Raw genomic sequence first — 15,011 nt, forward strand, 5'->3', positions numbered from 1 at the left:
ACCTTTGAGGACTCTGCCAAACTCCTCCGACAATTTTGGGTCTACACACTTGAAATTTTAGATATAAGTTCATTGGAAATGGATCTAACTTAATAACTTGATTTCAGCCCAAAACAATAAATTTTAAGGTGTCATAATAAGGGTCAAAGTTAAAAAAAATTGGCCTCTGCAGTCTCTTCAAAATTACTCTGACAATTTCTCGTCTAAATATTTGAAATTTTACATAAAGGGTATTCAGAGATGGGGCAAGCTTTTTTATCAGTTTGGGTCGAAATTTTTTAGTAACCAATATATAAATGTATGTATGTATGTATGTTTGCATATCTGCCTTAAACTTTCAATAGAGGCGACGGATGTTACTAAGACTAGTATTGTTTTAAAGTTCGACCTTTCATACGAAAAATATCGAAAAATTGGCTAAAAACATTACTATTTTCCCCCTTCAATTCGGCACTTTTCTACAGGGGGGGTCATTTTTTTCGCCGATATTTTTTAAAGTTATTGTCTCCTTTAGATTGTCTAGCCTTAATTTTAAAAAATGTCGCATCCGGTTTGGCGGTGGTCGTAACAGCATAAACGTTAGGTTTTACCCTGTTCTTTGCCTCCTATGCGGTGCGGGTTCGAGCCTTCCTTCCTACTACCACTTTCTTTTGTTGCTCAACATACGCATCCAAAACGTGTCCGTGTGTGTCTGTGTACATTTCCCCACGCAATAACTCTGTCAATTCTAAGCCTAAACATTCGAACTTTTATATACAGGGTACTGAGATTTGGGAAAATCTAGGAGATTGGTTTTCAGACAGAAATTTGGCGATTAAAGGGTCAAAGTTCAACGATTTGACCTTTGAGAACTCTGCCAAATTCCTCCTACAATTTTCGGTCTAAACACTTGACATTTTAGATATTGGTTCCTTGGACACGGATCTAACTTACTAACTTTATTTGAGCCCAAAACAATAAATAATTAGATATCATAATAAGGGTCAAATTTAAAACAAAATACGTTTTTTTGCTCAACATACACCTCCAAACACCCGGGCAACGCCTGGCACCCATTGCTATATATATATATATATATATATATATATATATATGTGTGTGTGTGTGTGTGTGTGTGTGTGTGTGTGTGTGTGTGTGTGAACGTGTATGTGTCTGTCTGTGTACATTTCCCCACGCAATAACTCTGTGAATTTTTAGTCTACAGACTTGAAATTTAATATACAAGGTACTGAGATTTGGAAAAATCCAGGTGATTGGTTTTCAGCCAGAAATTTCGCTGTTAAAGGGGTCAAAATTCAACGATTTGACCTTTGAGAACTCTATCAAACTCATCCAACAATTTTTGGTCTACACACTTGAAATTTTAGATATAGGTTCCTAGGACATGGATCTAACTTGATTTGAGCCCCAAACAATAAATATTAAGGGGTCATAATAGGGGTAAAATTAAAAATAAATTACCGTTGTTGTTTTTTTTCTCAGCATACATTTCCAAATACCCGAGCAAGGCCGGGCTGAAATGCTAGTATATCTATAAAAGTGAATGTTTCTGTTTCTGTCTGTCTGTCTGTCTGTCTGTCTGTGTACATTTTCCTTCGCAATAACTCGAAATTTGATATACAGGGTACTGAGATTAGGGAAAATCTATGTGATCGCTGTTCGGCTAGAAATTTAGCTGTTAAGGGGTCAAAGTTCCACGATTTGACTTTTGAGAACTCTACCAAACTCATAAGTTGATTTCCAATTAAGGAATAATATATCTACCAAACTCCTCCGACAATTTCTAGTCTAAACACTTGAAATTTTAGATGTAGGTTCCTTGGACATAGATCTAACTTAATAACTTGATTTAAGGCCGAAACAATAAATGTTTAGGGGTCAAAGACAATGACATCTGCGGTCTCTACCTAATTACTCAGACAATTTCTGGTGTAAACATTTGAGATTTTACATAAAGTGTATTCAGAGATAGGGCAAGCTTTTTCATCGGTTTGGGTCGAACATGTTTAGTTACCAATATATAAATGTATGTATTATGTATAGTTGCATGTCTGCCTAAAACTTTCGCCAGAGGCAACGGATTTTACCAAGATCAGTATTGTTTTAAAGGTGTACCTTTCAGACGACAAATATCGAAAAGTTGGCTAAAAACATTAACATCTTCACCTTTAACTAGGCACTTTTCTACAAGGGGGGTCGCTTTTTTCGCCGATATTTTTTAAAAATATCCTCTCCTTTCGATTCTCTAGCCTTAATGTAAACATAAGTCACTTCAGGTTTGGCGGTAGTCGTAACCGCAAAGACGTCAGGTTTTCCCCCCGTCCTTTTCTTCCTTCTCGGTAGGGTTTCGAACCTGCCTTCCTACTAGAACTTTTTTTTTGCTCAACATACACATCCAAACACCCGGGCAACGCCGGGCTGAAATGCCAGTATATCTATAAAAGTGAACGTGTCTGTGTGTATGTCTGTGTGCTTGTCTGTGTACATTTCCCTACGCACTAACTTTGTCAATTTTTAGTCTACAGACTCGAAATTTGATATACAGAGTACTGAGATTTGGAAAATCTATGTGATCGGGTTTCGGCCAGAAATTTAGCTTTTAAGGGGTCAAAAAATCAACGTTATAACCTTTGAGAACTCTACCAAACTCCTCCGACAATTTTGGGTCTACACACATGAAATTTTAGATATAGGTTCCTTGGATATGGATCTAACTTAATAACTTGATTTGATCCCAAAACAATAAATTTTAAGGGGTAATAATAGGGATCAAATTTTAAAAAAAAGGAACTCTGCAGTTTCTATCAAATTACCCAGACAATTCCTGGTATAAACTTTTAAAATTTTACATAAACGGTATTCAGAGATAGGGCAAGCTTTTTCATCAGTTTGGGTCGAAAATTTTTAGTAACCAATATATAAATGTATGTATATGTATGTATGTTTGCCTGTCTGCCTTAAACTTTCGACAGAGGATTTTTGAAGATCAGTATCATTTTGGAGTTCGACCGTTTAGACGACAAATATCGAAAAATTGTCTTAAAAGATTAATATCTTCACCTTCACTTTTCGACGGCGGGGGAGGTCGCTTTTTCTCCAATATTTTTGAAAGTCATCCTCTCTTTTCGATTGTCTAGCCTTAATCGAAACATAAACCACTTCCCGTTTGGTGGTGGTCGTAACAGCAAAGACGTCCGTTTTTCCCCCCGTTGTTTTACTCCTTCACAGTACGGGTTCGAGCCTGCCTTCCTACTACCACTTTTTTTTTTTTTGCTCAACATACACCTCCAAACATCCGGGCAACGCCGGGCTGAAATGCTAATATATATATATATATATGTATGTGTGTGTGTGTGTGTGTATATATATATATGTATGTGTGTGTGTGTGTGTGTGTATATATATATATGTGTGTATATCAATTTATCTATCTGTTTGCATCTCTATATATTTTGTAACTATCTATTTATCTTTCTGTCTTTTGATCTATGTTTATATCTATGTAACAATTTCTATCTATCGTTTCATTTATATATCTATCCATTTACTTATGTAAATATTTATCAGTCTATACATCAATCTATCTGACTACTTATCTGTCTGCCTATTCATACATCTATCCATCTATTTATTTATCTATCTATAATTTACTTATGCTCGTATCTATCTATCTATCTATCTATCTATCTATCTATCTTGTTAATAATTAGTTTATGGACACACAGTCTATTTCAATTGGACTTTTCAACCAATCAATCATTCTATTGAAACTCTTCAACGAAACAACAGATCTTTTAAATGTCATTGTCGCCACAGTTTCTCTCCATTCACCATTCCCTTCCAGGATCGGTTCGAATGATTTACAAACACTGCAAACAAGTTTTATCTCGCCATTTCACAGGTAACATATCACAGTTAACATTACTGTAAATAGAAGTTTTGTCATTTGATCAGCATTTGGCATTACCTGTCATTTCCGTTTTTTGCTGGCATATGCCATTTTGTTATGAATTCAGGTGGAAATCAGAAACCCTGAGACGAAACAACTGAATTGTTTGCCTTGTCTCTTTAGAACGACACTCCTTTAAAAAAAATGCATTTTAAAAAAAATTCAGATCATGTATTCGGTGTTTTTTATAGGCGGAAAACTTTACATTTGCAACTCTATTTTCTTTCATTGTAGATTTGGCAACTATCGGTTATTTTTAGTTAAGCTTGATTTGACAATTCATCGTATGGTTTCAGCAGGAAGGAGCCGCATGTCACACGGCGCACGATACAATCAATTTACTGAGAGAAACGTTTGATGAACGAATAAATTCAATAAATATCAACTGGCCACCTATTTTGTGCGATTTAACTCCATTAGATTATTTTATTTGGGTAATGCAAAGTCCTATATCTACGGGTATAAACTAGACAAAATAGACCACTTGGAAGGTAACATTCGACGCATTATTGCCGAAATAATTACGTAAACATAATATTGAACAGAGAATTAACTCTTTAATAATAAATACGAAATGTGAAGGAATTAAAATACATTTAAGCGTATTTTACGACGGGAGAAGGCCGGGCGCAAGTGCTAGTTAGATAAATAAATTCGCAAGCGAATGATGAATAATATAATATTGGGATTAAAAATGACGACATATTGTGACAAATATTCTTTGTTACTTGATTTGAAGACGACCATAATGTAACGGCGGGAAGCGCTCTCATTAGAATGTATTCTACATTTGTGAAGTTATTGGAAAAAAGACGCGCATTTAAAAAACGTACATGGGAAATAAAAGAAAGTATTTTTCAGTTGTGGTAGCACATGTGTAATTGACATCAGTAATTAATTAGATTTCATTTTAATGTATTGGACGCTCTATATGTAATATATATAATTAATATGCGCAGTTCAGTGGAGAAGTAATTAATCTCATATTTTTGTCGATGTTTTTAACCGCTTGATTTACAATTAATCGATTACGATTATCGATTGCCCCCTTTTAATCAGGACGATGTCAAAGACGGTGTGTTTATTTATTTACTTAACTTTGAAACAGGATACGTCGTCCATTTCAGTAGAATTTGCTTAATTATTGGATTTAAAAAATAATCAATTGCAAATGTAAACATCGTAAGCCAATACATAAAAAACAATGTTTATCAATAATAATCGATTCCTTAAATAACTGGATTTAATCATTATTTAACTGAACTCCATTATAGTAGTAAATAATAGGACTACCTGGCGTTGCCCGGGCCATATAAAAAAATAAAATAAAGTTGCCTTTGACTACACTTGATAAATAATTTTTGTTTGAATTTAATTATTTTTATTGTGCAATAACTTATATCAGTTGAAAACATTTTCATAATATGTATGTAAGATTATATATTAAATTTGTACGATACTTACATTGTATGATTCTCGCAAATTTACCGATAAGAATTGTTTATTTACAGACATCGCCATTACTGAATGGTGACGTCACGTCACGTGACATGACTAAGCGTTTTTTAAATTACGTATAAATATTATTAGATCATCACATTATTACTTCTTAAATACATAGGAAAAACGAAAAAAGTGTCACTTTTTTTGGGGGGGGCCCTGCAGAACAACGCCAAGCTAACACCCTTAGACTGGTCCTAATGGACCAAAAATTCGATACTTGTCGTCCGGAGGGTGGGGCTTTTATATGATACCAAGTTTATTAATTTTTGTTGTCTGTCGAAAGTTTTTAGCGGCCATACAAACACACACACACATTTTGCCTTTTATATATTAGATGCTTTCAAAAGTTTGACAAAAATGATTTGGAAGATATCAGGTAGAATCGAAACAAAAACATTTAACGCTCCAACCTTAATCGTTACCGCTTGAGCTTTCGACAGGCAAATAAGAAAACATTAAAAATTAAGCGACTTTAATGTAGAAATAAATGTTCGTGCATGTGTAGAAGAAATAGATTTACTCGATTTATTGCTGACTAATTGAATTATTAAAGAGTTTTAACCAGTTAAAAATAAACTCGAATTTGTTCGACAGGTCCAACTCACCTATATGTCAAGTTTCCATTATGTAGATAAAAAATTAATAGATCTATTTGTCACTTAGACACACACACACACACACACACACACACACACACACACACACACACATATATATATATATATATATATATATATATATATATATAATGTGTGTGTGGGGTGTTTGTTTTTGTTTTTGCAATACTTTTTGAATGAATTCAATTATTTATACGAAAGTGCATTTTTGCCTAAATGCACCGATTATGTTGATCGGTTGTATTTTTCTAAATGCAGGAATTCAATAACGCATTTCTGTTTCTGATGCATGTCTATGACAGGGGTTGCTTTATAAGAGTATTACACCGTCAATATCTGCAACAGAGATATGAAACTTTCACGTCATAAATGCATGAGTTCGGTCATCATGGCAGTGCAATTTACTGTCCACTGATCCATTCGGGCGGAATGAATATAGTAGGCATAAATTAAGCACTCATTCCCTATTTTACATATGTAAAAAATCACGTGACAACTGCAACAGGATGTGACACAAGGCTAGAAAAGAAAGATAGGGCTTGCTTATCCGAAGAGACCAATCTAGTGGGCGCAGAAATAGCCTAAAGTCGCCTACAGCAATAAATCAAGCAACATCCTCAAAAAGAGGAGATAATGCTCAGGAAGCTACATCTTAAAATTACAGACAATAGAAGACATGACGCATTGTTACGCAACTTAATTGAATAATGACAGTCGAATTAAAGCCACGCCTCTTTGTCGCATGACTGTATTGTTTTTATTGGACCAATTTATGACGGCAAAAGAAAGACACGCCCCCTTTGTTATATTTCTTTCCTTTTTTATATAAACAGGCGAACTGACCAGACAAAAATTTTGTCAAAGGAACCTTAAAGAAAAAAGTTAATATTCATTTGTTTAATTAATTATTTTTAAAGTTCATAATTCTATAGTTTGTTTCTTGTAACATATATCAGTAATTGTATGCAAAGTTATACGCAACGTTTAACTATTTCAAATATAAAAATAAACCTTATAAACTAAAATCAATTTTAAACCAAAAAAAGAAACTTAAAAAAAAGAAACTCTCTAGATCGAACTACATTCGACAATTAAGTTTCTTTTTAAACTTAAATTAACCTAAATTTTTAGCTTTCAGTCATCTACTTTAAAATTTTCAATTATCTACTTTTTAAAGTTCCATCTAGAAAATGATCTAAACGTCAAACATGAAAATTTGCGTATCCATTTGTGTTTTAGCGCTCTTTTTTATTGGTGCATTTTGTGCACAATTAAGACCAATGGTAAGTAGAGATGACATTATTTTATTGCTTCTTCATCTTTTTTTGTGATTTATATTGATTATTTGTCCCCCGGACAAAAGGAAGGTGGACCTTTAAATTCACCCTTGTCCGTTCGTCCGTTCGTCTGTCCGCACTTTTCTCAAGAACTACGCCTTGGAATGTTTTGAAATTTTGCACAAACATTAAACATGACATGAGTAAAAAAAAGTAGCAGAACGAAGTTTCTGGGAAACCCGTTGTTGCCCCCCCCCCTTTGGGTTGCTTTCGGGTTAAATTGGTTAAAATTGACACTTGTTGCTTATTAAAAAAAATTGATGCCTTGGATCTTTATATAATTTTCTGAAAAGTTGTAACTAACTGATTTCTATATAATTTGGTCTGTCTATACTTCACGATAACTCTTGGGTGTGCCTAGCTCCGAAAGCTGTTCTTAACATGGGGAAGTGAGGGGTTATATACTACACTGGGGCAGGTCGTAAAAAATAACAAAATAACTTTCCATACACGAACAAAAACGAAACAATATTTTTGTTCATGAATTCAAAGAGACAAAACTTTTATTACCCCCTCCCCCTAAAAAAAACAAGTAGAAAAAGAAAACATAGTTGTCATAAAAATAAACAAAACAGTAAAATTTCTGAAATTATTACGGTAGGTTGTTTGTTTTATTTCCTTTTCTTCTCTTTTTTTCTTTTTTTTTTTTTTACTTCCGTTCACTCGGTATAATCCGGGCGTAGCTGAGCGAGACTCACGGAAAACCGGACTCTAAAATGCAGAAGTATCAAAATGTATATGCAATGTGAACAGATGTCTCCCTGTTCAGCCCCTTATTCTAGTACCTGTTGAAAAATACATCTCGGCGGTAATGAGAATGAATATATTTAGTCAACAAATATGTTTTGATAAAACTGATTTTTTTTTTCCGGATTGCACAAAGTGAGCTTTTTTGACAAAAAAGAAAAAAAAAACACCCACGCACAGCAAATCTGAGTTTATTAAGATTTCTGTAAAAATATAATATAAAATGTCAATCATGTTTAACGACTCTTTCTACCCCCTCTCACTCATCTATCTATCTCCCTCCCTCTCTCTCTCTCTCTCTCTCTCTCTCTCTCTCTCTCTTTGATTATTTATGCTAACTGGGTCGGTTCATGTCTATATAATATAGACATCACCCGACATTACTAAAATGTAAAAGTACTTAATTGGTCCTTTTTTTATTTTGTATTGCGCAATTCTAACTTCCCGACCTGGAATGTAAACCTTAACAATTCAGGTCATTTTTACGGGACACAAGAATGTAAATCAAAGTTCATCTGAAATGTGCGTGCTCAATATCCAACTCATACACATTTTCTCTCTTTTTATTTTGCAGAGAAATGACAATAGTTAAGAAATTATAAATTAAATCAAGAGTTAGTAGCTTTCAATTTTTAAAAAGATCTGACTCATTTCCTAAACTGTATTATTACATAAAAATACAAAAAAAATTCGTGTTAAAAGCTGTGTAACATTAAATGATATAAATGACGTGTTATTTCTAAAGCTTGGATATTATTTTTCCGAGTTACATTGATAAAAAAAAATACAAACTTTGTAGGATTTTGTTATGTACTTTTTTGTTTTAGTTGGACATATAAGCATACAAGCACACAGACAACTTCCCTTTATATTTATTGTGTAATCTGCGAGTTTTTTATTGGCACAATAGGAATATCTTCATGATTATGGATATTTGGCAGCAGATCCTAGAAACCATGGGGCTCCAAACTCACCCAACGGAGAAATGAAAAATGCAATTTTGTAAGTATCATAGATATTTTTGTCTTTTTCAAATATATTATAATAAATTCTTATTCCTGTTTGCTTGTTTGTTTACAATTTGTTAATATATACAAAACATACACTGTTTCAAAAGTAGATTTAAAAAAAAAATAGGGGCCAATATTAAATCACTTTTTTTGTATGTTCCAGTTATTATATTTCCCCGTAAATGAGTTCCAATATGAGTCCCAGGCTATTCGACGCTATTTTTAACAGTATTCTACGTACATGTGATTCGGCGCTCATCATCGTAGTTTTACTGTACCAGGGCTCGAATCTAGAACAATAGTTTCCATAGTCGAGTACGTGTACCGCTATGCTACAAGCCCTGCTGATAATATATATATATATATATATATATATATATATATATATATATATATATAGTCATCCACATACAGTATCATTTCAGTGTATCACAACTCATCAGTGCGGCTAGGCCAGCACTTTTCCCTAGCCGAGGATCGAACCTACAACCATCGTGTTAACAGTCGGCAGCTCTAACCACTGGACTATGTATGGTATTTGTATCTGACTTATCAAATGCGTATTAACTAAACAGTTGCATATCGCGTAACACTGCTCGATTTACGAGTTAGTTAACAAACAGACAGTGAGCTTCGCTTAATCGCAAAATAAGCAACGAAATACAATTACGACAGTGCTCAACCCACATAGGAGGTCTTAATATAGCCATCCGCATACAGCACTGTTTCGTTGTATCTTTAACTGATAAGTGCGGCTAGCATCTTTTCCTAGCCGTAGATCGAACCCTTAACCATAGCGTTTACATAGGTGTATCAGAAATTTCGTGAAAAATAATGAATAATTCCACCCCGTCTTTCCAAGCTTATAATTTCTCGGAAAATGTAATTCAAGCCCTAATTTTTTTTTCAATTAAAGGAGCAATGATCAAGGTTTCATTTTAAAAAATAACAAAAGAAAAAACAAACAACGTGGTTTTAAACCAAAAAGGTTTTAAACTTCGGACTTTACAGGTAAATGTCTAAAAAAACACTACTTTTTTGTTTTAAATTTGAATATATTATTTATTGACTTCAATTTGTGATATATAAAACTTTGATGAGTAAATTAATTATTTACTTTTTAATAGACACTTGAAAATGGGATGACGTGAATTAAAAAATCGTTTGTCTAAAATATTATATCCGGTTTATTGGAAAAAGCATACAATTTCACATTGATCCTGAAAATATCGTAAAAATTGAATCAATAGAAAAATTTTGATAGATTTTCAAAGTTTAAAAATTGAAAAATACTGAGCTCGTAAAATTCAATTAATTTCATTACTGTTCTTTAAAAAATAAAAAAAATATTTCTCTTACTTTTAAAACCACTTTATTAGTTTATTTTGGAAGTATAATCAGTAAAGAAAATAAACAACCCACTTTTAAAAGAGAAATTATGAGGGTTTTTTTAATATTTTATTCGCAGTTTCGGGTTAGGGGTGTCAAAAATTCCTACAAAAATTCTGATACACCTAGCACTTAGTCTAACCGTTGGACAATGGATCGCTGCTCGTAAGTGATTCATCAAATGTCTACAAAATAAACAGTTTCCCTTCGCTTAACAGTATATATATATATATATATATATATATATATATATATATATATATATATATATATATATATATATACTAGCTATACATATCCAGCGTTGCCGGATAAAAATATATTGCTACGTGGAGTGATTCGTCTTAGTTGTTACAATTTTCTTGAAAGTTGACAATATTTTGGATTTTTGCAAGTATAAAAGGAAATCATTATCTTCATCTATGAAATTCAGACAGGGAAATAAAATCTCAGAGCTTCAAGGGAAATAACTCACAGATTAAAGGAAACCTCATGTCCGTTTTTGAACGCAGCTGATAATTAAGAATAAATTAAACGCAGCTAATAATTAAGAATAAATTGAACGCAGCTAATAATTAAGAATAAATTAAATCAAATGTAAATTAAATTAAAAATAAATTAACTAAACCAGCTTTATATAATATTTCTAAACGGAATACTTAAAATAATTCGATTACTAATTTCCATTAAAAATTTGAGCTAATTATTAAAATAGATTTTCTTTAACGTTATATGCAAATGATATCACCTCTATTATGTACATATACAGCATAATCACGTTGGCACACAGGTTCAGTCAGATCACCGGAGTTAAGCAACGTTGAAACTGGTCAGTCCTAAAATGGGTGATCATTCGGGACTTGCAAGTGCTGTATGTGATAACAATTATGCGCACAGCTACTCGTACACGGGTTTCACTTTTCTCAGCATACTGCACGACATATATAGAAATCACGCAAGAACTATTTTTTGTATTAAAATCTACTTTTGAAACCATGTTTTATCATTTAAAATCAATAAAAATTTATCATTTAAATTCATTTTATCATTTAAAATCAAAAACAAATCATTATTTTATCATTTAAAATCAATAAAAATTCATTATTTTATCATCTAAAATCAATAAAAATTTATTATTTTATCATTTAAAATCAATAAAAATTCATTATTTTATCATTTAAAATCAATAAATTTTTATAGTTTAAAATCAATAAATATTAATTATTTTATCATTTAAAATCAATAAAAACTTAGTATTTTATCATTTAAAATCAATAAAACCTTATTATTTTATAATATAAAATCAATACAAATTTATTTTATAATATAAAATCAATAAAAATTTATTATTTTATCATGTAAAACAATAAACATTTATTATTTTATAATTTTAAATCAATAAAAATTCATTATTTTATCATTTAAAAACCAATAAAAATTCATTAATTTATCATTTAAAATCAATAAAAATTTATTTTATCATTTAAAATCACTAAAACTTTATTTTATCATTTAACATCAACAAAAAAATATTATTTTATCATGTAAAATCAATAAAAAATTATTATTTTATCATTAAAGATTAATAAAAATTTATTATTTTATCATTTAAAATCAATAAAAATTTATTATTTTATCATTTAAAATCAATGAAAATTAATTTTTTTCATTTAAAATCAATAAAACATAATTAGTTTATCGTTTAAAATCAATAAAAATTAATTATTTTATCATCTAAAATCAATAAACATTAATTATTTTATCATTTAAAATCAATAAACATTAATTATTTTATCATTTAAAATGAATAAACATTTATTATTTTATTATTTAAAATCAATAAAAATTAATTATCTTATTATTTAATCAATAAAAATTTATTATTTTATCATTTAAAATCAATAAAAAAATTATTAGTTTATCATTTAAAATCATTAAAAATTTATTATTTTATCATTAAAAATTAATAAAAATTCATTATTTTATTTAAAATCAATAAAAATTAATTATTTTATCATTTAAAAACAATAAAAAATTATTAGTTTATCATTTAAAACCATTAAAAATTTATTATTTTATCATTAAAAATTAATAAAAAATTATTATTTTATTTAAAATCAATAAAAATTCATTATTTTATTTAAGATCAATAAAAATTCATTATTTTATCATTACTATAAACAGTGAAAGATTTTGTTTTAAACAAAATCAACCAAACGGATAATTAAAAGAATCGTTTTTGGCATCGGGAAATAACCTAAAAAAATTTCAGATTCCGATGTTGATTCCGATACCTCCAAAAGTACCGATTTTACTGATTCCCGATTCCGATAAATCATCCAATGGCTTGTTTTTAGTAATCAATTTGTTTCAAAATAAGTGAATAATATGTGTGTTAGCATACCTGGAATAATGTTAGGAAAATACACAGTTTGAGACAAAAGAAAATAGTCTTAGACTAGCAGGATGAGCGCCCGACTTTGCCCGGCCGTTCTGTCTCGAAAGACAAAGGATACCCCTCTGGGGGCAGTTGCGCGTGTAATTGTGAGGCAAGGGTCGCGCGATTCCTAACGACACCTCTCCTGAATCGACACTGTTTGGGTCTAGTGACAAGGAGAACACCAAGACGACTGGAAACAATGCCGAGATAAGCGGTGAGCACATAAGCGCCTGGTCACCCATTTAGCACTGGCCAGGCTCAACGTTGTTTAACTTCGGTGATCCAGCAGGAACCGGTGTGTCAATGTGATTATTCTGCACGCCCGTAAAATATGTTTAAATGTGATAATTTAATTTGTCCATATTTCGTATATATTATGAAAAAGTCGTGATTTCAAAAGTAAACAAAAAAAATATTTGGATGCTATCGGCTAGAATCGAAATCGAAAGCAAAACTGCAGTATTCAAAGCTGGTGACGTTACCACTATACCAACGTGACACGCATATGAACTGATTTAAACTAATGTACAAAATGTATAACGATTTTTTTTTGTCAATTTTTACCTCGTTTTTACTCCTTAAAAACTGTTTTTACCGGCTAAAAACTCATGAAAAACGGTCCATATAAAATCCAATAATTTGAGGCTCGTAGCTCCGATCTGTGACTTTTAGTTTCGGAGGAGATAGAGTTTGAAAATATGGTGACAAACAGACAGACATAGTGTGTTTCATAAATATGATTTACATATAATCTTTTCATACACTATGCTTAACTTTGACTCCTTCTACCGTCGAATACGATTGAAAATACAAATAAAGAAACGAAAAAAAAGTATCGCATTTTCAAATGAAAACTAATTTCTTTTTTCTCTTTGTTTTATTCGCAGAAAATTTCAGAGTTTTAACGGACTTCCACAGACTGGAATAATTGATCAGATGACCGAGATAAAAATGCGAGCCCCAAGATGTGGTGTGCAAGATTTATTTCCTAACGAATACCGAACAAGTAAGTAAAAAAGTAACCGAAGTTTACTTAATACGTATATGACGTTCTTATGAATTCCGAAACGGTTTGTAAAAAATGTTCCAAGATTTCTAGCTTCCTCAATAGAGAAAAGTTTTATAAGAATAAAATATTTTCCATCCGCCTGAGAACGGACATACACTACACCTTTATTATTGCACTGTTATGACCCAAAATTGTTTGGATCTTTGAGGCCTCGTCGTGACCCCCTCCCACCGTTTTTCCGTATTGTCCTTCCTGCACGGCCGCAGCCGAGATTGAACTCACTACACGAATTTGTAGTGTAATTCAAATTTTCTCGGTAGCTGAATACTTGTTGCTTCGCCAGGGCTATCAAGGGTATTTTTATCGTGACGCCATCACTAGATGGGGTGTCTATCACGGTTTAAGAGAGTCCCATTTACTCTCGAGAGAAGAATAGACCGCGCCAGTTTCTCAACATGGTATTTTTACCTCGCAGTATTGTAGGTAATCATTGCTGTCCATGTCCCTGGTCTCCTATCGTAGTTAGAACTCAAGACATTTCGTCCAGGCGAGCGTGTAAGAACTTCCTCGCATCTATTAGCATTAGCAGGTTGGAATATAAACCTATCGTTATTAAGTACATCTCTGGGACATCGAATGAAAACTAATAATTTTATCTTACTATATTAGTTTTTGTATTCACAATATCAACACCCTTCTCAATCCAATTTAGTTAGCGGTGAACGATGGTTTTGCATGGTGTCCGGAGCGCACTTTTCATATGAAGACATTTCCAAAAGCAAATCCTCCTATTTTTTTAACTTTAAAAGTTTAAAGGTCTACGAATAGGGGACTGGTACGATTAAAACTTGTGATTTTTTGTGTTCCAGAATTAATTTTTTTACATAGTCAGCATCATTCATAATGCACTTTTGTCAGGAATCCAATGACACATCTCTGCTTCTGACGCACTGACAGAAGTTGATTTATTAGAGTTTCACCGTCAATATCTGCAACAGATGGATGAAACT

The 15,011-nt window shown here is 31.8% G+C and overlaps 1 protein-coding gene across 17 annotated transcripts in view; it reads left to right on the top strand.

Moving 5' to 3' along the window:
- Positions 1–15,011, top strand: part of LOC145269461 (matrix metalloproteinase-19-like) — a 97,666-nt gene that overhangs the window by 45,425 nt on the left and 37,230 nt on the right. For 9 of the 17 annotated variants that reach the window (XM_080125139.1, XM_080125145.1, XM_080125142.1 and 6 more), the window contains exons 2-3: positions 9,064–9,155; positions 13,880–13,998. In XM_080125139.1, the coding sequence (XP_079981265.1) occupies positions 9,064–9,155; positions 13,880–13,998 (211 nt within the window). Of the gene's footprint in view, positions 1–3,758; positions 3,902–5,000; positions 5,025–6,437; positions 7,353–9,063; positions 9,156–13,879; positions 13,999–15,011 lie in introns of those variants that run through there. The other 8 variants (XM_080125140.1, XM_080125146.1, XM_080125154.1 and 5 more) reach the window with 6 other exon arrangements.

The sequence above is a fragment of the Euprymna scolopes genome, chromosome 45 (genome assembly GCF_053919585.1).
Source record: "Euprymna scolopes isolate OS-2025 chromosome 45, ASM5391958v1, whole genome shotgun sequence".
Taxonomy (NCBI): domain Eukaryota; kingdom Metazoa; phylum Mollusca; class Cephalopoda; order Sepiida; family Sepiolidae; genus Euprymna; species Euprymna scolopes.